Genomic DNA, 22768 nt, shown 5'->3' with positions numbered 1-22768 from the left:
TGGAGCGATTTCCTAGTAGCCACCCGTGGGGTGTCGGCTTTCCTGCGGGCGGGCGAAGGCTCATATGAAAACAGTCTGCCCTCGTGAGCGGCACTGGGCGCGTGTAGGCTTTGTGGAGCACTGGCTGCTTTTACAGCTCCAAAACCTGTTCTGTGACTAAACAGGGGCCTTTGCTTTCGAGGGGAAGGAAGGGGGTGAGTGAGGGGTTTTGGTGCCGGGTTTCTGCAGCCTTAGGGGTGGCGGTGGTTTTCCAGCAGGGAGGCCTCCAGGAAAGGGGAGTGTGCTTGGCTTCAGAGCGGCACCAGGGCTGCTGGAAGGGAGGATGCTGATTACAATAATAAACAAATGCCGGGGATAGATTACCGCACGGCTGTCAGAGCAGACAGGACCAGAGGAGATCCCTAGCGAAGGCTTTGGAGGTTGCAGCAGGATCCTTTGCTGGAGATTTTTTTTTTTTTGCCTAAACAAAGGAAGTGACTTTTTAGATTTCTTTTAATGGGTCTTGGCTGTTCTGTGGTGCAGCATCCCCTGGGCAAAGCGAAGCGGGCTGGACATGGCTTGTTTACTGCCATAGGAACACCAGCCTGCTGGTGGCTGACTGTGAGAAAGGCAGGGAGAGGAGAGATGGCCTCCTGTCCGGTCACGCTGCTGTGTTTCCTAGGCTGAAGTGTGCCTCGTCCCATTTTGACTTCTCTGAAAAACTGGCTTTTGGTGCTTTCTATAAACAGAAGTTTCTCTGGGGATTTTTTTTTCTTCTTCCTTTTTTTCTTTGTATTTTTTTTCCCTTAAAAGGAGCAACATGGAAGGACTTGCTCCTCCTCCCCACCCTGTGCATCCATCATATACAAGTGGAGTATAGCTTCTCTTGCTTGGGCTCATTGAGACCAAACATTGAGCTTGAGGCCTGCAAGAAGCACTTGGAGCCTGCAGGCTATTGCTGAGGTGAGCTGGAGGCAGTCCTGGCCAGGCGTGGAGACGAGGAGATCCCCACAGCACCATGGGGCCAGGTTAACCCTGCAAGGAGCATCACCCGGCATCAGCGGCTCACCCCCAGGTGCCCAGCCCATGGGAAGGAACGGGGACAGGGAGGCTGCGATGGTGCTGCATGAACTGCCCCCGGGGGAACACAGCCCAGGAGAGGGGCACGCACAGGAGCTCTCGGAGAGTTTTGAGACAGTATAGGTGGAAAAAGAGAGAAACCTTTTGAAGGCTTTAGACCTGGCTTGGAGGACGTACCAGGAAAATGTAGGCTTCAGGGGATGCTTAATGATGATTGGCCTGAACTTCAGCTTACGTGAGTTGCTGACAAAATTTGAAAAGGTATGATAAGCACAGTTTCATATACTTATGCCTTTGGAAAAGGTTATGCCTTTGAAAACTACACAATAAAAAGGGCAGGTTGATGTTAAACTTAGGTTTTCTGTATTGTTGTTAAGGTCCTTATGTGACCCCTGTTTGACTGCCTCTCAAATATGGAAGTCTAATGCCGCTTCTCTTCCTCATTTCAGATCCTACAAGACTGGTTTTAGAGCATGTGCTCTGACTGTGGTCATCTTTTTTTTTTTGTTTGTTTTCAAAGGAAATAATAGAAAAGTTTGGGCTTTGCTAAGTCAAGGGCATAAGGGGACTTTCCGGGATGCCTGCGACGTTACTTCACTATTGACATAAAGGAAGTGCTCTGCAGTTTGCTGTTGCTGTTAAATTTAATTGAATGTTATCTTAGTCAAATTGGAAGATCTCATGATGGCTTTTATAAGTAGAATTACTTCCAAGGAATGTGCCACTTTTCCCATTGTTTCATCTTCCTTTTATTCAAGCTAGTTACTCTTTCTCTTACCAGGACATTTGGTAACAGTAGTGCTGAGAGGCAGGAGGCTTGGCTTTTTGCAGTGATTGCGCTGATTGGCGAGAGACATGAGACTGTTCAAAACCGGATTGTTTTCATCTAATTGTCAGCACTTCCAATGAAACCTGGGTCATATGTTTGTAACTATCGTTAGCTTGGATTTGCATACTACATTTTGTTTTGTTTTGGTTTGGTTTTTTTTAAAACATTTCTCCATACAATCTTCCTGTGCCCTTCAAGACCAGAGTCTACAACAAAATATATAGTCGTTTATTTACACATTAAGATAAAAAACGTAAATACTGTGGTCACAAAGCAGGAGAGCAGATTGTAAAGCCTGATTCTGTGATTTTTCTATCCTAAAGCTCTAAACCTAAGTATGGGTGTGTGGTATGTTTTTTTTTTTTTTTTAATACAAATCAGCACTGGGCACCAGAACAGTAGTATAACAGGTATTACTAAATGACCCTAAAAGTGTCAGAAAATAAAATTAAGCTACTCTTTTTTTGGTTTTGGTTTGTGTAATGATTTTGGTCAATTTCAAAATCATTATAAGCCTAGGTCCTCAGAAGACTGTTGTAAACTGGTTTGGATTTCTTGGGTTTTTTATACTCTTGTATTTTCACTTTCCTACAGTAGCGGATTTTGGAGCTAATGAGACAGATACTGTTCAGTATCCCACCAGCATGACTCTCCCAAAAGTAGCTAATAGTAACAGTGAAAGCATTTGTGACAGAAGCCAGTCTGCCAGCTGGGCTTCACTCTTCTCATGTAATTGCTGCCAGTAGCCTGTAAAGATTAGGACACATGCTGGACTCTTTGAGATGCTTCATGACGTTGTTAAGACAGAAGTTTTGAAACCAATGTTTCTGATGTTTTTTGAACCATACAAGCCCTGGCATTTGCAAACTCCAGGCTCTCCCTGTGATTTTGAATATTCCAGTGTCTTATTGCCTCTCAAAGGAATTGATAGAGGCAATTCTCAACAAAAAAAACCCTTACAGGTCTCACAGCTCTGCTGTATTTTTTCACTTGAAGTTTTCTGTGTCATTTTGTTGTCTGCTGTGCTGAAATTTGTAACATGACGTAGGAGGATGCTTTGGTGCTGAAGAAGAAAGTTAACATTTTAGTTGGTGAACTTTGACCAGACATTCTAATCTGTGCGTATTTAGCAAGTTTTCTTTTCCTTTGTTTTTGAGCAAGTTCCCCTCCTCCTCCCCTGCTTCATCTCTCCCTCTTGCGATTCCCCACACACCCATCCTGTTCTTCCAAACTGAGGAGTTTGCTGCCAGGAGGAACAGTGTTATGACAGTGATCCTGGCTTGCAAGCTACTTCCAGCTTTCTGGATTCATTAACATATGTTCAAAGGAGAGAATTACGAGTGCTGTTACTGTGGTGGTAATGCAGAAGCCAGATGGCATTTGCAGAAGCTTGCACGGCACTCCCTTCCTATGCGAAAGCAGAGTCACATTACACTGGAGTGGGCAGGGTCGCTTTGGCTTTGTTCAGTTGCAATTACATGACTGCTGGAATTAGTATTAATGGATTTATGATGCCCCTCAGATGTTCATTTGATGCCATGCGATGGAGCACAGAGGTTGTCAATGGCAGGCTGGCATTCTCAGCCTTCCTAAGTGCATCATCATTCTTGTGATGAAATGAATCCTTACCCACACCGTATGTCACCTGTTAAGGTACTATTCATTAGGTTTAAGGGCAAGTTAAGACAGCTTTTTGGGAACTTGAAGTGTTGGTGCAAGGCTTTTGGTAGTACAAGCATTTCAAAATTAGACGTGAAAAATATCCCAAAGTGTTTTTTCCAAAAAAAAAAAAGGTTTTTTTCTTCCTGAAATATCTGAGAGCTTAAGTAGTAATTAAACTTCTGTCATATCTAAAGCCAATTGCTTTTGTGAATTGCTTTGATCTTATACACAGTGGCTGTAGTGATACCCAGTATGGTCTGTGTATGACACTTTAGAGAGGTTTAATGTCTGTCTTTATACACGCTTCTCCCACTGGTGGATTTATGATAATGGCAATTCTGCCCAAGGGTTTTGCATGTGTACTGCTCTTCTGAATGTGAATTCTTTATAAATGGATTGCTTAACAGCAACTGTCACTGCAGGCCTCTGAAGCAGCAGATGGGATGAGCCTTTCTAAAGTTATGATTGTCCTCTAACACCAGAGGAGACACTCCCTGGATGAGTACCTGGATTTTTCAAAGACTTTTTTAACCATCTCTTTTTACAACAGCATCCCCTCTCTCCCTGCTGCCCCCAGCATTTGTGAGGAACAGAACAATAAAAGTCACGATTCCCTTTCACAATGGCCACTTTCATATGCCTGTTTCATGCCCTAATTCTTTCTCCCTCCTTAAGAGTCATCAAAAAGTGAAAAGCTCCGAGTGAAGCGGAAGCTAAAGGGAACATCTGACACAGCAGTGTTACCAGAGGCAGTTGGCAGCAGCAAGTAAAATGTATGTGGTTCAGTATAGACTTACAGACTAAACAATCTATTTTTTTTAAAAAAAAAAAAAAAAAAAAAATCCGTTCCCTTGCTACCTGCTGTGAGACCTCAAAGAAAGATGTTCTGGCTGATGTCTGCAGCATACAGTTAGGTCCTTTGGTTGGCACTGACGTTTTTGTTCCAGCTGGAATTTTTCTGCAGATACTTTGAGCAGTCATCACCTTTATTCCTGACCTGTAAAAGAGGCAAGTTCAACATTTCTGTAACTATGTCTTTGCTGACTTGAACGTTGTCAGTGAAGGCAATGGGCAGTTATTTTTGTGGGACTTGCAATTCCCTGTACTTGCACCAAGTCTGCCGTCCTGTTCCAGTCCCAGGCATGATTTGTTTTGGGTGGAAGAAGTACAAAACTGTCCTGGCAAAATAGCCGAGGGGTAACATTTGGGGAAAATGCAGTTTTTCGAGCTATTTTTCATTCATGAGGAATCAACTTCAACCCTACTAACTCTTAAGGTCTTCATGTGGATCAAAAGACATAACTGTTTGCCTGTTCTATGTACCTGGGGATTAAAATTACATAGCAGTCTGTGTGCCAACACAAAACGCTGCCAGTCTTGTGGCACAGCATCAGCATTGGACCTGTACATCCCTTTCTTGCAAGCCACATGTGGCCATAACTTGCCATCCCTGCTCTGTGGTCAGGTGTTTATGAAAATGCAGTGGAATTCAGTTTCCTAATAAGCATGAAGATAGTTAAGAATTGGGGTGTAATACAGAATTTTGCTGTGTAGAGTGGGTTTAAAAAACATTGCAGTAAAACATTGGTAAGTCTTATATGTAACTGTTTTAAAAAATCCTGCGACATTATGATTTGGTATAGAATGCTATTGGCCTTTTTTGTAAGAGACTGAGTTGAGTTTTGTATCATATCATATGTAGTAAAAACTTGATTAAGGGATCTTGATAATAGAACCTGAAACGTTACAGGAACATCTGTTTATTTCCCTTGCAGAATAAAGTAATTTCCCTGTTTTAGATCTTTGTATCATAAAGCTCAAGTACTCTAGGATTCTTAATGGTGAGAATGGAATAGAGTAACATTCTGCGTGTTATAAAATGCATCGTTTCTTCCATTTTAATGTTGTTGTGGAAACGTGGAGTTTTCTTCCACCAGTAGTGTTTTTACCTTCAACAGAAGGGTTCAGGCCCTTTAAAGAGGAAAGTATTTCACCTGTGTTAATGGCAATGTACCAATGAAGATGGTATAAGCAAATAAAATCTGAAAAAAGATGAGTGGAAGTGAATATGCTGACAGTTTTGGGGATTGCAGAATGAATTAGAGGACCTCTGGACTCATCATTCAGAAAAAAGGCACTAGAATGCCCGTTGTCATGAGAATGCTGTTGGTTTGTTTTGTTTTTTGTTTTTGTCTTTTTAAAGGATTTTTTTTTTGCCTTTATAAGGGTTTAATAGTTGCCAAAGGACAATTATGTCTACTGTTGTAACTGTTTAAAATATTATTTCAGTCTGTAAGGAGAAAGAAAAAGAAAAATGTTTGATAGCTGGTTGACCTTGGAGTGGAGTCACAAAGTTTGGTTCTGTTCAAATCTTTGTCATATATTTTCTTTTACCCTGGGCAAGTCATTCTCGTTTGCCTTTGGGCTGTTCCAGTAGCAACTCCAACTGGAGTCAGCTATGTCTTTGGGTCTTTTTCAGAATTGCCATCTATAGCATTATTGAGTGTCACATACCATATTTATATATTCTTTAAAGACACATGCTCTTCAGTTGCCATTATATGATAATTTAGTATTTTATTTGATTGAAATTAAAGCAAGAAGTAGGCTTCTTATTATGGATACAAGCTTTAAAATCAGATCCAAGCATAAAATGAAGGCTTGAATCCTGCAGGTAAATCATCTGCCATGAGATGGGTAAACAGGGAGAGAAGCAAAGAAGTCAAAAGTTCAGAATGGAAATAAGGGGATTTTAAAATCATCAGGCTGAAGTGGAAAAGACAGGCAGCAGTTTGATCTTAATTCTTAAAAGGAATTTAAGGAAAGTGGCAATCTTCTAATAGCCTGGCTAGGGTGAATTAGATACATAAATGTCAACCTAGTTATTTCTTCTCCTTTCTGTCTTTCAAAACGTTGAAACTTGCACCTTGATTTATATTACAGGATGAATTATTTTCTTGAAGAGCTTTCTTTTGATTTAGAACCTTAATCCTGCAAGCACTTGGGCATGTAAATGAATCTCTTGACCTCATACCAATAAATTATCAATCCAGTTTAACAGATATGTGCTGTTAAATATTTGCAAAATTACCAAAACATGGCATCTCCATAGTAATACCTCCAAAAACTAAGTTGATAAATCTATGTAACTACAGTTTAAGAACTATGAATTTTTTCTGGCAAGGAGTCCTTCTATGTAACTACAGTTTAAGAACTATGAATTTTTTCTGGCAAGGAGTCCTTCTCTGTTTGTAGTGTATTTCTTTAAGTTTCTTTTTTCTTTGATTTTTTCCTTCTTTTTTTTTTTCTTTTTTTTTTTTTGTCACACAGATTAGTGTGCAATTAAAATTGTAACTTCTGTATGTGGTTGTATCTCCTGCTGTGTGGACTTGATCTGGTTTTCACTGTGTCTACTTATGTGTTGAAGGAGTTACGGACAGGAGCTGCAAATGTTTTCAGATAAGCATCTAATTTGTTTAGCAGATGGATATGCAGTCTTACTTGGGTTTGATGATCATCAGACACTTCCATTTCAGTTTTTCATTTTAAATGCTGTTGCTTGTATCTGTTTTCAGAATGGTGATTTTTATCAGGATTGTTTAAAGGCAGCAAAAGTGTATTTTTACCAGTTTTAAAATAGTGAAACTCAGGGCAAAGAATAGGTAGTTGTCCAAAGTCACATAGTAGCTCAGCTGGAGATCTAGAGCTTCACTGATGCCTCCCTCCCCCTCTCTCTGTGCCCCCGCCTTTTCCCTCTCTGTGTCTTCTCCCCTGCCTTCTCCAGCTGTATCCTTACTTCTTTTTGCTTTCTTCCCTAACTGAAGAAAGCTTTCATGCTGTCTCAATTCATAGCTACTTTTCCGCTGTTTCCAACTGTCAATTGTAGATGTGCAAGCAGCCATTCTAAGGTGCAGGACTACATCTTGAGGATGAGGAAGTACAAGAGTTCTCTTCTTTCCTGCTCCTGGGGACAGATGGGAGATTACTGAGGAGTTCTCTGGAAGAATAAAAACCTTTAAGGGATTTCAGTTATTGAATTTCTTCCTTTGCAAAAGAAGTTTGTTTACATCTGCATCAAGTTCCTGTCACAGTCTTCACTTATTAATCCTGTAGAGATAGCCAGTACACCTCCTGGCTCTCCACACATTTACATTGCTCTGTTAGAGTATATATAGATGTATGGATGCTGGAAAGCATTGGCGATGATGCAGGAAATTTTGTTTGCTCTTATAATGTGTTTTAAAAATAATACTGTGCTCAGTTAGATGAAGACAATGTCTATAATGTTTCTTGAGGCAGATGGTAGATGAGAGAATAAAATAGGTTTAATTTCTAAGGAGAGGAGAAATGAAAAAGCTGAACTGAAATCACAAACATGGTAATTTTCTGTATTTACTATGGAATTCAGATTATAATAGATCCTGCTCTTTTATGTCTGCCTCTATTGCTGGCCATGGTGTACAGTAGTTTAATTGTAAATATGGGCTTGTGGTAACTGTAGTCATTTAGCTTCAGTTTAAGGATGTAGGTTTTAGTTAAAAGCTTTCATTGCGTATGACCTAAAGCACTACATAGAGTTTGAATTTCACTGGGCTGTGTAAGTGTTCTGCAATGTTTTATTTCGAAGAGGAAAGAGACAGCATAGCTAAGGCTGAATCTGTGCAATTTCTGAGCAGGAAACGATTTCTAGTGCATTTGTAAATGCTGCAGTGTGTGAAATGCGTGGGAGAACAGTAGACAATTAGTTACCTTCAGTGCCACAAAAACAAGCAGAGGACTTAGTGTTTATAGTTCTAAGTCCTGTTGCACAGTCAAGGATGACTTTCAAACTCCTTTTCTCACACTTAAGAAAGCTAAACCTTTTGCAATGACGTTAACAGGGTTGCAGGTTTTCCCCTCTGCATCTCTTTTCAGAGCCACCCAAGAAAGTCAGATTATGTGCTCTATGCTAATGCTTAGGAGTACTAATGAGAAGAAGCTCTCCCTCTCTTTTATTTAGAGAAATAAGATGTTCGGACTTTTCTTGCTGATATTTCAGGACATCCAAGCTGAGATTGATGCCCACAATGACATCTTTAAAAGCATTGATGGAAACAGACAAAAGATGGTGAAAGCCTTGGGAAACTCTGAGGAAGCTGCCCTGCTCCAGCACCGGCTTGACGACATGAACCAGCGCTGGAATGACCTGAAGGAGAAGTCAGCTAACATCAGGTAAATAATGAAAACGTCAAGACATGAATGGGGCACAGTTGCTGTCTTCTAAAAGGCTTGAGAAATATGACCGTGACATTAAAGTGAAATCTCCATTTTCTTCTGCAAAGGACCCCTAAGTCCAAATATAAAAGCTTGGAGCACTTGTTCACCATGCAGGCTTAACTACATGTTCTTCTCTCTCTAGAGCTGTGCAGTTGTAACTTGCCAATCTGTTCTAAATTTTCCAGAAAGTATGTTATTGTAAATTGATAGCAATGTCAACGAAGTAATTCTGTGAATCTACAATTACTGTGAGGAGAAATCAGGGGTATGTTGTTTGTTTTGGTTTTACCACTGAAATGAATAATTTGTTAAGGTTTGCATCTTAAGTGTCTTGATCCATATTGGTAGTAAAATTTTTTTATTGCTGCTATTCAATTAAGAAATGTTTTAAAATACATATTAATCAAGGAATGCATTGTACAATTTTTTGACCCTACCAGTGCCAAACTCACTGACTGTCCAAGTGTAGTCATTGTTAAAGTCTTTGTGATGTAATTTTGGAAGTCGATATTACCATATTCATTAATGTGAATAGAATCCCTCATTAAAATGAATTACATAGAAAAGAATTTCTAGAGCTTTTAATTGCAACTGCTTACTTGTTGATCAAAGGAAACTGTTCTTTTAGTAGAACAAAACAATGTTAAGCATTCATATGAATTTTCCAAAGGCCAGAAAAATTATTTGAACTTGGAATTCAGGCACAAGAGTTTGAAAGAGTGAGACAGAGGGAAAGTGTGATGTTTACTTTTGATCTCCCCTTATCCCATCACCAACTTGCTAAATAGTTAAGTGAAACAGGTAAATCAGCTCCACGAAAGCCCATAGACAGAGCTTGAACCAGAGGAACCAAGCAGTTTTAGTGTGAGCGCTGCAGAGACTGGCTGCACCTCACAAGTAGTTTAATGCAAGAGCTATTAAACATGGGCTATTATGACCTCTACTCACCAATAAGTCAATGTGAGAGAAAGACAAAAATGTGCTCATCAGATAATAACTTAGCAACTGTGGAGTTCTAGCAAGAACAATTCAGTTGCTTGGCCTTTCCTGGGGTTGATTATAATTTGGGAGAAATCAATGGCCAAAAAAAGGGCCTTGAAGCCACTCACCCTGGCCAGCTGTGAGTTCCAAGGCAGTAATACAGACACAGCGATTGTGCAGTGAATGCTCAGAAAAGTGGGAATACCTGCTCTTCTGAATACGAACCCGTCTTTTCACTTCTGTGTAGATATGACATGTGCATCCCACTGGGCAGCATTAATGTTTGCAATGTTTGTGTCACTCTGCTGGTACCTGTAATCCTGCAGAGCTACAAGTAGAGGATAGGCAAGGAAGAGAATACTGGAACAAATATAAGACAAGTAAGGGCTTCTTCAAATACATTGCAGGTAAAGCCAACACTAGAGGCAATGTAGGCCCACTGATGAATGAGGTGGGGGCCCTGGAGACAGAGGATAAAAAGAAGGCGGAGTTACTGAATGCCTTCTTTGCCTCTGTCTATACTGTTGGAGGCTGTCCTGAGGAGCCCCGGACCCCTGCGGCCCCAGAAGAAGTCAGGATAGAGGAGGAATCTGTCTTGGTAGATGAGGGCTGGGTCAGGGACCAATTAAGCAATCTGGACGTCCATAAATCCATGGGCCCTGATGGGATGCACCCGCGGGTGCTGAGGGAGCTGGCAGAAGTCATTGCTAGGCCACTCTCCATCATCTTTGCTAAGTCGTGGGCAACGGGAGAGGTGCCTGAGGACTGGAGGAAAGCGAATGTCACTCCAGTCTTCAAAAAGGGCAAGAAGGAGGACCCGGGTAACTATAGACCGGTCAGCCTTACCTCCATCCCCGGAAAGGTGATGGAGCAATTTGTTCTTGCTGCTGTCTCTAGGCACATCAAGGATAGGGGGATCATTAGGGGCACTCAGCATGGCTTCACCAACGGGAAGTCATGCTTAACCAACTTGATAGCCTTTTATGAGGACGTAACCTGGTGAATAGATGATGGTAAAGCTGTGGATGTGGTCTATCTTGATTTCAGTAAAGCGTTTGACACGGTCTCCCACAGCATCCTCGCAGCTAAACTGAGGAAGTGTGGTCTGGATGATCGGGTGGTGAGGTCGATTGTGAACTGGCTGAAGGAAAGAAGCCAAAGAGTGGTGGTCAATGGGACAGAGTCCAGTTGGAGGCCTGTGTCTAGCGGAGTCCCTCAAGGGTCGGTACTGGGACCAGTACTATTCAATATATTCATTAATGACTTGGATGAGGGAATAGAGTGCACTGTCAGCAAGTTCGCTGATGACACAAAACTGGGAGGAGTGGCTGACACACCGGAAGGCTGCGCAGCCATTCAGAGAGACGTGGACAGGCTGGAGAGTTGGGCGGGCAGAAATTTAATGAAATATAACAAGGGCAAGTGTAGAGTCCTGCATCTGGGCAAGAACAACCCCATGTACCAGCACAAGTTGGGGGCAGACCTGTTGGAGACCAGTGTAGGGGAAAGGGACCTGGGGGTCCTAGTGGACAGCAGGATGGCCATGAGCCAGCAGTGTGCCCTTGTGGCCAAGAAGGCCAATGGCATCCTGGGGTGTATTAGAAGGGGTGTGGTCAGCAGGTCGAGAGAGGTTCTCCTCCCCCTCTACTCTGCCCTGGTGAGGCCGCATCTGGAATATTGTGTCCAGTTCTGGGCCCCTCAGTTCAAGAAGGACAGGGAACTGCTAGAGAGAGTCCAGCACAGAGCCACGAAGATGATTAAGGGAGTGGAACATCTCCCTTATGAGGAGAGGCTGAGGGAGCTGGGTCTCTTTAGCTTAGAGAAGAGGAGACTGAGGGGTGACCTCATTAATGTTTCTAAATATGTAAAGGGCTAGTGTCAAGAGGATGGAGCCAGGCTCTTCTCAGTGACATCCCTTGACAGGACAAGGGGCAATGGGTGCAAGCTGGAACACAGGAGGTTCCACATAAATATGAGGAAAACTTCTTTACGGTGAGGGTGACCGAACACTGGAACAGGCTGCCCAGAGAGGTTGTGGAGTCTCCTTCTCTGGAGACATTCAAAACCCGCCTGGACGCGTTCCTGTGTGATATGGTCTAGGCAATCCTGCCCCGGCAGGGGGATTGGACTAGATGATCTTTCGAGGTCCCTTCCAATCCCTAACATTCTGTGATTCTGTGAAGTAAATTAACCTTTCAAATTAACCTTTCAAATCTCAGTCGCCACTGGAAAGAGCGTAGCATTTCTGAGTTCATGTATTTTGCCCTGTTCTTCGATTGCAGTTCACTTTTCTAACTTGTGCAAGAGTGCTGAAAGCCTTCATAGGGAAATAACAAAGCATAGAACTGATGCGGTCAGTATGTTGATCTAGCTGTTTGCCTTCAGTTTTTGCTTTCTTGATGTACCTTATTTCAAGGATGAATTGGAAAGCAAAACTACATGGATGAGTCTTGTGAGAATAGCATATAACCGTGTTAGATGCTAGGACTGATGATTGAAAAATCTGATTGTTTTGTTACGGGTTTTATCTTGGGATAGTGCTTCTAAAGGTTTCTGTAAGTTTTTTAGAATATTTTCAGCTATGCGTACATTCTGATTATGTTGATTTTTTAAGTTGCTGAAAGTACTGCTCTCCCTTAGGGATAGTATGAGGTTTTCTTCATCACTTCAGTCCTCACAGCTGATGGCACTAGTCACTGTGACTTTACTTCCTTGCTACTGTAACTAAAGGGAGTTCCAAACTGGAAAAGCAACACTCTTGTGACATATATTTTTAAATGCATGGAAACTACTTAAACCTGTACTTGTAGTGACTGTGACACCACCTGAGAGGACTATACCCCTCCTTGAAATTGCTTGTACACTTATTCATGCTTCTTTCTTTTTCTCTCTTTATTATCTTATTCCCAGGAAGAAAACAAAGCTGCAGATTTGTGTGGGTCTGCCTTTTAAAGCCAAATGTTTAGGAGAGATTCTTCTCTCCTGGGGCAGGAGGTGCTGAGGGTGTTAGTGTTTGGGGGAGGACAGAGGTAAAAATATGGGAGAAACAGAGAAGGATTCTCTATATTTAGACCACCCACCAATCTTTTTATTCCATGTGTTCCCTTGTAGCTCAGCAGGGAAAGTGTTACCTCCATAGCAGGAGCAAAAGCTGAGGAGGTCTCCAGCTGTGAAGAGAGCCTCTCGGCGTCAGCAGAAGGGGAGTTATGCCAGAGTTCCTGTTCTTCTGGATGATTTTATTCAGCCTGGGTGGAGAGGGAGTGCTCTCAACCTGGTCAGCTGGATGGGAGCATCTGTGTTTTTCAGGCTCATCCAGGGTTCCCTTAGGAGTGCTTCTGAATACCAGGTGGTTGATGCTGGGGAATATTGCTCCAACCAGTGCTCAAAACGAAATGATCATTTGTAACTGACCTGTATTTTTATCAGAGCAGATTCTTAAGCCATCACCCAACCTGGTGAATCCCTGGAGATTGCCAATTCATTTGTCACATGAGCACAAACACCTGAAGCTTTGTTTGCAGGCTGTGTATCAGTGGAAGCAGCGATTCCAAAACAAAGGCTAGAAATCCTGTCTTTGAAAGCAAAGAAGCCCAAGAAACATTTCAGAAATTCAGCATAGTTTATCGGCTCTTTTTGATAATGTCTGTATGAAAAATGTAAAAATGATACTAACAATTTACACTGAAGAGCATATCTTGGTTCCCTTGCTCCTGTGCAGCATTTGCTTTGAATGGGGTTTACTGAATGCATGCTTCTCTGCTGCTCTGGAGAATTGAATTCTTGTGTCCACTCTCCAGCTGCTGCTGCATCTCGCTTTTATTTTCAATATTGCTTCTGATAAGATTAGAAGGGTAATATTCAGGAAAAATCCAGGCTGATGTAATATGTTTTCCCCTGTGTATTTTTCCTCCCTTAACATCTTTCTGACCTTTCAAGAGCGAGGTTAGCTCATTTTGTGTTAAGAGAAGAATTTTAAAGTCCCTGTTAGTGTAGTGCATTTCCTCCCCATCCCTTACTGCTCTACGCCCATGAGTTTAACTTGCATTGGACTTTAAAACCATGTGCTAGTGATATTTTGCTACTGTCATTAATCTGGCATGCACACGGGTATTCATTAGTGGTAAATTACAATGCATTTAATCTGGTATCATATGCCACATCATTCACATTAATATCAAATTAGTTTTTTTCACTATTAATAACATTGCACTGTATGTTAGATTAACAATGAGTCACCCTTAAATTGCCCTTTAACTAGTTTCAGGGTTTTTTTCCCCCCTTACAAAACTCCAATTCATTTTGTATTCAACAATTCTGCTAAATAATTAGAGCGGAATCTTGAAGCTTCAGAGAGTGCCAGTTTTTAGAGGTAAGAGCTGCTTAAATGTGCTAGGTACAGTAATAAATCACGATGAATAGAGATTTCACTATCAAGCATACGGAAAGCTATGGATCTGCACATTTTAATTGTGGTTGCTTCTAGAAATTCATAAAGATGCTTTGTTTTTGTAACAACCTGTGAGTCTAACAGCAAAACTGTAAATTCAAATGTGGGCTGTCTTGGCTTAGATGAGAGGGCGATGTCTCTCCTCTGCCTGATTGATAGGGAATATAATCAGGACTGTTTTCATGTCCAGAAAGGAGGGCTGGTTCTGAGTACCTAGCACCTGAGGGTAACATGTCCGATGTTTTGCAGCTTGGTATTTCTGAGGGCATTTTTGATGGGATGTCAAGCTAGTTGTGAAAAGGAGAAGGTAAACATTGTACGTGGACCACCCCGTGCTGTTGGGAATGTGCCCCTGTGCATGGCTGGGGGCTTCAGGGGCCAACTATGGTGAATGCTTCAGCTGTGAAGCAGGTACCTTGTGCACTAACTTGCTTCAGAGTTAGTACTGTCCGTACAGGAAGAACAAGTTGGTTGCCTTGAAAGTGGTTCTGGTTAGTGAGTATCAAAGAACTGAAAATAGACCAGGAGAGCTGACACAGTACATTTCACTCAGCAGCTGCTGGTCTGCAAGCCAAAGCCTGCAGGATGCTCTTCTCTTGTACGTGTATAACCGCAAATGCAATAGCTCGCTTGTAATTCACTGCAGGGCAGGATGCTGGCTCAGCTCTTTAGGTTCAGGCTACGAGGAGCTGGCTTGAATTCAGTATTGAGAGAAAGGTGTCAGCGAGAGCAATAAGGGACAATAGAAACTGTGATGCACAAAACTGTAGGCAGTAAAATGTTACTTCTAGCAAGTACTTTATTTTTTTTTTTCCTCAAATGGTTACCTAAGCGCTTTCCTGAATGGAGTGAAGCAGAATAGGTTCCTCTTCCTAAAGTTAGCTTATCTTTTTCAGAAATGTGATTTTTTTTCTGTCAGTTTTTTTCTTTGTATCTTTTTCCCTCCCGTACACTCTTACTGACTGCTTTTTTGATTCATCTATCCTAATATCTCTGGGAGATCCCAGTGTACCCAAACCTAAGCTTGCCTTGAAATTAACCTTGCAGCACGTCACCCCTTCAGTCCAACCGTTGTCATATCAGTCCCAAACATTCACTCGAATGCCATTTGAGATGATAACACAAGAGAAACCAGGTGAATGTTTCAAGATGAGAGTTACAGTGAATCAGAAAAAAAGATAAAAAACCATGCGCAAAATAGGAAAGGGAAAAGATAGGAAACAATAGTAAAGTTTGGTTCACTCATCTCTCAGAAGCTGGGCAGGAAGGTGCAGAGCTGGTGTCAGACTACACTGAAAAGGACTTAGCTCTATTCTCCACCTGTGTGGAGAAAGAAATTGTACATGCTGGTCTCAAATGAATCCATAACATAGAACGACTGCAGTAAAAGGGGAGTAGCTGGTCCCTGTTGAAGATTTCCCCGCAGCCTTGTAGGCACTGCAGGAAGAAGCCGTCAAGGTATTTTTGATAGAAAAGGATATTGTGGAATCCGGGGTTTTTGTGAATTAAACTGAGGGGCAGATTCACTGTGTTAATTCTCTAGTAACTCACCGTTGACTAAAGATGATGTATTAAATAATCTGTGTCACTGATATGTTCAGCAGCACAGGCAATTTACTGTTGATCACTGCTGGGAGAACTTGTTGCTTTCGCTGCTGGAGAGTCAAGGTCCTGGCACGAAAGAGTTCAGCTTTGCAGTGCTTTAGCTCACAAAATGATGCCTGTACTTTGTGCACTGTGGTAGTGGAGTCACAACAAAACACAGCGTTTGTTTATGTTGCCTAGACATGCAGTGTTCAAGGTTCTAGATAAGTTAAATCATCAGTTACATATTTGTCTGTGTTCCCCTGTTTTTCCTCTGCTTGTTTTGTTTTGCTGTGCAAGATGTTTTGAAGTAGAGGCTTTTTTAACACAAAGTTGCTTTGCAGTTAAATGATTGAAATTCTCCTATCTTAATTATGGAGCAATTTTATTTATTTATTGTATTCCCATGCTGATTTTGCCATTCAGGACTTTAAAGATGCTTTTATGTTGTTTCACAGGGCTCACTTGGAGGCCAGTGCAGAGAAATGGAACAGATTGCTGACATCCCTGGAAGAGTTAATCAAATGGCTGAATGTGAAAGATGAAGAACTAAAAAAGCAAATGCCCATTGGAGGGGATGTTCCAACCTTACAGCAACAGTATGACCACTGCAAAGTAAGTTGCTTAAGTTTTCTATTTAAGTATGCTACTGGTAATAATGGAATGAAGCAAATTTGAGTACAGGAGAAATGATGAACACTTCCTAGTGACTAATTGCTAGAAAAAGCTCTAGATCTCCACCCCTTTTGCTTCCCCACCTTTCCTAGTACAGCACAACTGAGATACTCTCTGTAAAATTTAATCTAAAGGATTTCTGATACGTATGTTCAGTCCAAACACTTTTTTTTTTAATGTTTCCTGATGTTTTTGTATTCCTACCAGGTAGAACTACTATTTTACTCTAAGTAAAGTTAAGGAAGGCGTACAAAAGTAAGATCTGAACAAGAATTGTGAAAGCAATGTTGAATGTAAACTCAGTAAAATTATGTAAAGTGGCTTTCTAAATGTTACTAAATTGACCAGTAATAGCAGCCCGCCACCCCATGCACATTTATACTGCAAAGATGACTCAAAACTGTTTTCAAGAACTAATACTTACCTCTGCCTTGTACTGTTGTAACTATAACACACTATTCCAGCTCTCTGGTTTTGCTAGTTCTGTTCCACTATGTTCCCTTCTGCCAACACAACACTGATGTCTCTTCTGCTGTGGTGTTTAGTGAGGGCAAAAATTGAATTTGGGAAAACAGTAATACAGAAATACTCCCTTAGAATACTGTGAGGAACTACAGTAAAAGCAGCCTGACATGAGCAGCACTTATGAGACTTAACTCCCAAATAGAAGAGCTTAAGGAAATCTGCATAAGTTTCTCTTTAATTTAGTCTTTTAAAGTAATTAGCATAAACTCAGCATTTTTGTTTCTTGAGAGTTCATCTCTTCCTGTTCTTATCCACTTAAATCATTGTACTCTTTGTAGGCATATTTGCTGTGAATGTTTTATAATGATCAAATGGTGGATTACTAGTGCCAAAGAGCAATAAAAGTCTGGAACAGATCCAAATATGTTTTGAAGGAGGTCAGTGAGAAGTGGTAGATCTCTACACAGCATTTTCTAAGGGCTTGTTTGTGTCTCATGCTAGATTATAGTATATGCATATGTGGTAGGTTGACCTTGGCTGGACGCCAGGTGCCCACCAAGCCGCTCTGTCACTCCCTTCCTCAGCAGGGCAAGGAGAGGGGAGCAAATCAGATGGAAAAAACTCGTGGGTCAAGATAAAGACAGATTAATAAAGCAAAAGCCGTGCACAGAAGCAAAGGAAAACAAAAGATTTATTGTTTACTTCCCATTAGCAGGCCATGTCCAGCCACTTCGTGGCAAGTAGGGCTTCAGTATGCATAGCAGTTGCTCTGGAAGACAAACATCGTAATAATTAATGCCCCACCTCCTTCTCCTTTCTCTTAGCTTTTATTGTTGAGCAGACGTCATGTAGTAGGGAATATCCCTTTGATCAGTTTGAGCCAGCTGTCCTGGCTATGTCCCCTTTCAAGATCTTGCTCATACCCAGCCTGCTGGTGAGGGGGCAACATTGGAGAGACAGCCTTGATGCTGTGCGAGCACTGCTCAGCAGTGGCCAAAACACTGGTGTGTTATCAACACCTTTCTAGCTAGCAATACGAAGCACAGCACCATGAGGGCTGCTATAGGGAAAGTTGACTCCATCCCAGCCAGACCCAATACAGAATGATAATAACAAATAATACTGCTAGTGTCTCTCACTTGAAGATCTCAAATCGATTTATAAAAATGATGGAGCAATGATGCTGGATGGCTCATTTGTGTCACTAGTGAACTGCAGTAGTGTGAAGGAGAGAACACTTCTGGGTTGTTCAGTCCTTGCCCTATGTTTAAAGAATAACTGATACTTTGTTATGTGTTGAGGTTAAGAATCTGGTAAGTGCATTCAGGAGCTTTTAGAGATTATTCTTTCATTTTTCAAAAAGGCATTATTCTTGCAATGTCACTGTGAGTATTGGATATAGATGCCCCAGTCCAGTATTTAATATGAGCTGTATTAAATAATAAATTAATGGGCTTGCAACAGCACAAAGTTAGAGTGACTCTGTGCTTCGCTTCGTTTTTTTTGTACACCTACACAAGCAAGAGCACAGTATTCAATTGCAGATATTTCTTAGATGATGACTGGATGATTATTTTCTAAGAGTTATTTTGGTAGGGACCAAGAGATTCCCATATATCATTTAATGATACTGGGCCATACCAAATGTGAATTATTAGCATGTTTTATTTCACTTTCTATTGAGGTGTTGCTTATTAGTCATTGTCAGAGGAGGGAAGCTGGACCACAGCTGTCCATTGGTTTGATTCTCCATGGCAGCTCTTCACTGCTGTTTCTTAGCAGGAACTGTTCATTCCTTGCTGAAGCTGCAGTTTACTAATAAACTACACCAAGGTGAAAAGTCGTGTTTTTTCAGGTAGAAAGTGAAAACTGGAGAGAAAACAAACAAACAAAAAAACCCCACCAAACAAAACAAACCAACCAAACAAACAAAAACCAAAAAAACCCAAAAAACCCCAAAACCTGTTGAAGGGTCCTTTTTCTGCATTCCTCAGCATAGCTAAGTGATTGGTTGGTGTGTTTAGGATGTTGAATAAAGATGCCCTTGGTTGAGGAATATATCAGTTTTAGGCCTCTGATTTTTTTTTTTTCCCCCTTTTCAAAACGTTATGCCAAATCTGCCCTTTCAGCAGATTCTTTGTAAAATAACTTTATGTGATTCCACGCTGTCAGTCACACTGTGCCTTGTGGGAGTGTCACTGGCTGGTGTAACTTGCTTTGCATTTAAGGTGCTTCTTTTAGAATATTTGTGCTGTGTTAAGCTGAAAGTTTTCAGTGGAGATTTGAGGTGCAACTGTATCAGATAAATATTGCAGAGATACGACTTGATTTCTCTCACCCTCAAGGATACTCCCTTTATTCCATCACTCATCACTGGCTGTCCTGGTACTTCTTTAAATGTTTCTTTGCACACACTTCCTCAAACGTTAAACCTTCTAAGCATTTCATGTTATTTGTAAGATTTGCTTTTAATGGACTGCTTTTTTTATGATCCCATTTTGAGCTGGCCTTGAAAAGCTTCTCCCCAGGCCTCCCTGAGCAAGGGTTGGGTGCCTCTGCTCTCCTCTTCCCTTTAGTTTCACATGAGTGTTGCTTTGAAGTTGTCCTCGTGCAAATTGGGCAGTTCAATACCTCACTTTATCTCCACTTCTCTGTGATCCCTTTGCTCTTATTTCCAGCTTGCCTACCTGATCTTGTCCTTGCTGGTACTTCAAAATCTAAGTGGTAAAATACTGGCTCAGGTCTGTAAGATGTGCACCCATGATAGTCTCATCTCCTGCCCTTTGTTTTTCTGGGTCCTCAATCCTTCTTGTACATTGCTTTTTGCCTCTAGTTATTCAATAATCGTTCTCCTTATTAACCTACTTTTTTCCTCCTCAGTTACATGAAATGATGACTTGTTTGCTTCAGCTTAATGGCACTAATTTTATTGCTCTTTCCCTCTGTTAGTATCTCCCCAACCCAGTGCCTGGCTTCAGTGGCGCTAGATAAACAAGTACAGTATTATGTGACAGTTTGGGTTAGCTCATATTGTTTGTGTGCTGCTGAGGTCTGTTTGGACAGGAGGAGATAAATGGTTTTCAATTTGGTTTTTAAACTTGTTTAAAATATCAGTCATTCTTCTATGCTTTAAAAACAAACATTACCCACAGGATTGTCAGTCACCTGAATCAGGGTTAGAGATTTAGCCTATATTTTCCAGATTAACAAAACTCTTTCAGGATGTAGCAAATATTTATAAATTTTGAACTGATTTTTGTGTTGTTCAACCAAACTTCCATCATCTATAGTAGTTCATAGTCTTATCACGTAGTAAATGCTAAGTGCAGTCGAGCAGTGAGCACATCCTGTCTGGGTGTTGCGTTATGCTCTGTGTCTTGCAGGGGGAAGGGCAAGAGGAAGCTGAAATAAGGGAGTATGAATTTCCTATTTTAATTACCCTCAAATTTGTCTTTGAGAGTGGGCTGTGGTGGCAGCCCCAAGAATACTGGAAAATTCATAAATTCTTTGGGAGACTGAGAGGAAGTTTAAAAGTACCCAAGTTAAAAAGTCATCTGTATGAAGCATACCTATATCTGAGGTTACATTTGCACTCCTGAAGTGCAGAAAACTCACCTGCAAAGGTACTGACACAGGGAATGGCTTATAGGGATAAGAAAGTGAAGGCAGGTGCCTTTTCAGAGTTTATGGCTGGTGTTTTTTCTATAATTCTGGTTTCTCACTGATGCTTGTCCTTACCAGCTCAGGTTTTCCCTTTCATTCTGTTCTTTCCCAGTCTTCCTTATGAATATTCATTTAGGATTTTGAAGTGTGTGATGCAAATTTTGATCAGCTGCATAGACCATGCAAAAAAAAAAAAAAAACACCACCAAAACCAGCAACAAAAACACCACCCCACCCCCGAAAATCCCAAAAGACCTCCCTTATGTGAATATCTTATTCTGCTGAAAAAGAAAAGTTTCAAAAGTACCATGAAAAATCACTGGGCTGGTTTTGTGCATATGGAAATACCTAGAGTGATGCCTGTGTACAAGAGGAGGTGATGCAGATGCTGACACCTTGTTCTCTGGAGACACGGAGAGAGCTTTGTATCTCGCTTTTCTGCTGGAAGAGTTCCTGACTGTAGCTTTTTGAAAGTGTGCTTTTGCTAAAATACAGAGACTTCCTAAATGATATAAATCACTGCAGTTTAGCTTTCAGAGAGAGAACAGGACATTTCAAATTAAGCAGAAATGAGTACCTTCTCGCATAAGTCCTGTTGGCATCTGTCTGCATAAATGAACAAATGTCTAGCTAATGCTAAATAATGCATGTGTCTTGGATCACAGAGATGCTTAACTTAGCTTCGTTTGAGTTCAGGATGAATTGACCAAGGACCTGTGTATGTTTGATTGGTAATTTTATGTCTATGGATGAGAAATTAATATTTAAGATACTCCTAAAACTTTTTGGGGTTGCTGTCTCTGTATTTCACGTTTCAAATTTGGTTTGTTAAAGTAATGCGATGCTGGAAGTTGCAAGTATTTATTTCTATTTTGCTTAGCTATTGTCCCTTTATCAAAAGTGTTAGCATAGCCAACTGGAAACTCTTTTCTACTTGTTGTTATTCCTTCAGGGTGCCTGTAATTCCATTGTTCTCTTTGCCAGCAGGAAAAGTCTGTGAGGAAAAAACATTTTTCTAGCCTTAACTTGTGCTCTTTCAGTGTGCCTGCCTGACTTTGGGCAATGGGCTTATTCTTAAATTAATTCCTACTTAATTATTCTAGATTTGTTTTTCTCAGATATTTTGTATATTAAAATCTGCTTCCATGTTAGGAATTAGTAACTGCAAGAATCAAAAGATGAATATTATGATATCAGTGCTGCCCTGGTCTATGCTCTTAATTATAGTCTAGAAAGGGCTTTATTAATTTGTTACACATCTCATCACGTAAGACATGAAGCATGCAGAAAATCTGTTCTGCGTAGAGGTGGTCAGCTATGTTGCTGAAATATTAATTTTGACTGAGGCGTGAGCTGTGAGGGATTGAGAAAGGAGAATTAAGGAGGCTGCGATTGGAAGAAGAGGATCAATACAGCCTTTTCCTTAGAGGAAGCGCTGCAACCTGGTCTGATGGGACAAGGGTGTGATTGAAGCAGGAGTTTGAGCGATCTGTACCACACTGTTGTGAAGTGGCTCTTCAAAATAAGAATGTGTTTGCAAAAACTATATGCTCTATCAAGAGGAGGAATAGCCTCCCCACTAGTCGATCATCATTACTGAACAGTTTGAGAGCTCCTTAAGTAAACTTGTAATGATTAGGAGTTCGTTAAGGACTCTTGAAGTTTTAAGTGCTCTGCATATTTGAGAATCCTGAATGTTGATTATTGGTGAAAAAAAGATTTCACAAGGACAGTACAATTCATTAAGCTGGAACTGAGACTCTTTTCTTTGAGGTGCGTTTAGGAGGAAGAGGTGGAAATTATGGATGGGAAGATTTTGTTACAGGAAGGGAAGAGTGTAGTTAATGCTTGAAGTTAAATGAAAGTACTCAAGTAGACCCATCTGACTTAAAGCCATTGCTCGATAAGGATTTAGTCAAACTGATTTGTGTGTTACATGAATGATTCAGGTGTGTATCACTCTGCTGTCTTGGTCTATTTCTTCAAAAGAATGATACGTAAACAAAAGCAGGGCACAAATAATGAAGTGTTAAATTAGGATGTCAGTACAATGTATTTTTAACTTTGACAAAAAATATTGCTTCTGGCTGTATTTCAGCTTGTTCCCAGAAATGCGGTTGTCTTGTGATAAGTCAGGAAAGTTGCAA

General features: G+C 40.9%; 1 protein-coding gene across 1 annotated transcript in view; it reads left to right on the top strand.

The window, feature by feature from the left end:
* Positions 1–22768, top strand: part of UTRN (utrophin) — a 428940-nt gene that overhangs the window by 266530 nt on the left and 139642 nt on the right. Inside the window, 2 exon segments of the mRNA XM_068406453.1 lie at positions 8589–8761; positions 16277–16433. Of these exon segments, the coding sequence (XP_068262554.1) occupies positions 8589–8761; positions 16277–16433 (330 nt within the window).

The sequence above is a fragment of the Nyctibius grandis genome, chromosome 1 (assembly GCF_013368605.1).
Source record: "Nyctibius grandis isolate bNycGra1 chromosome 1, bNycGra1.pri, whole genome shotgun sequence".
NCBI classification, from domain to species: Eukaryota; Metazoa; Chordata; class Aves; order Nyctibiiformes; family Nyctibiidae; genus Nyctibius; species Nyctibius grandis.
The sequence above is the reverse complement of the archived record's forward strand: the minus strand, read 5'-3'. Positions and strand labels throughout refer to the sequence as shown.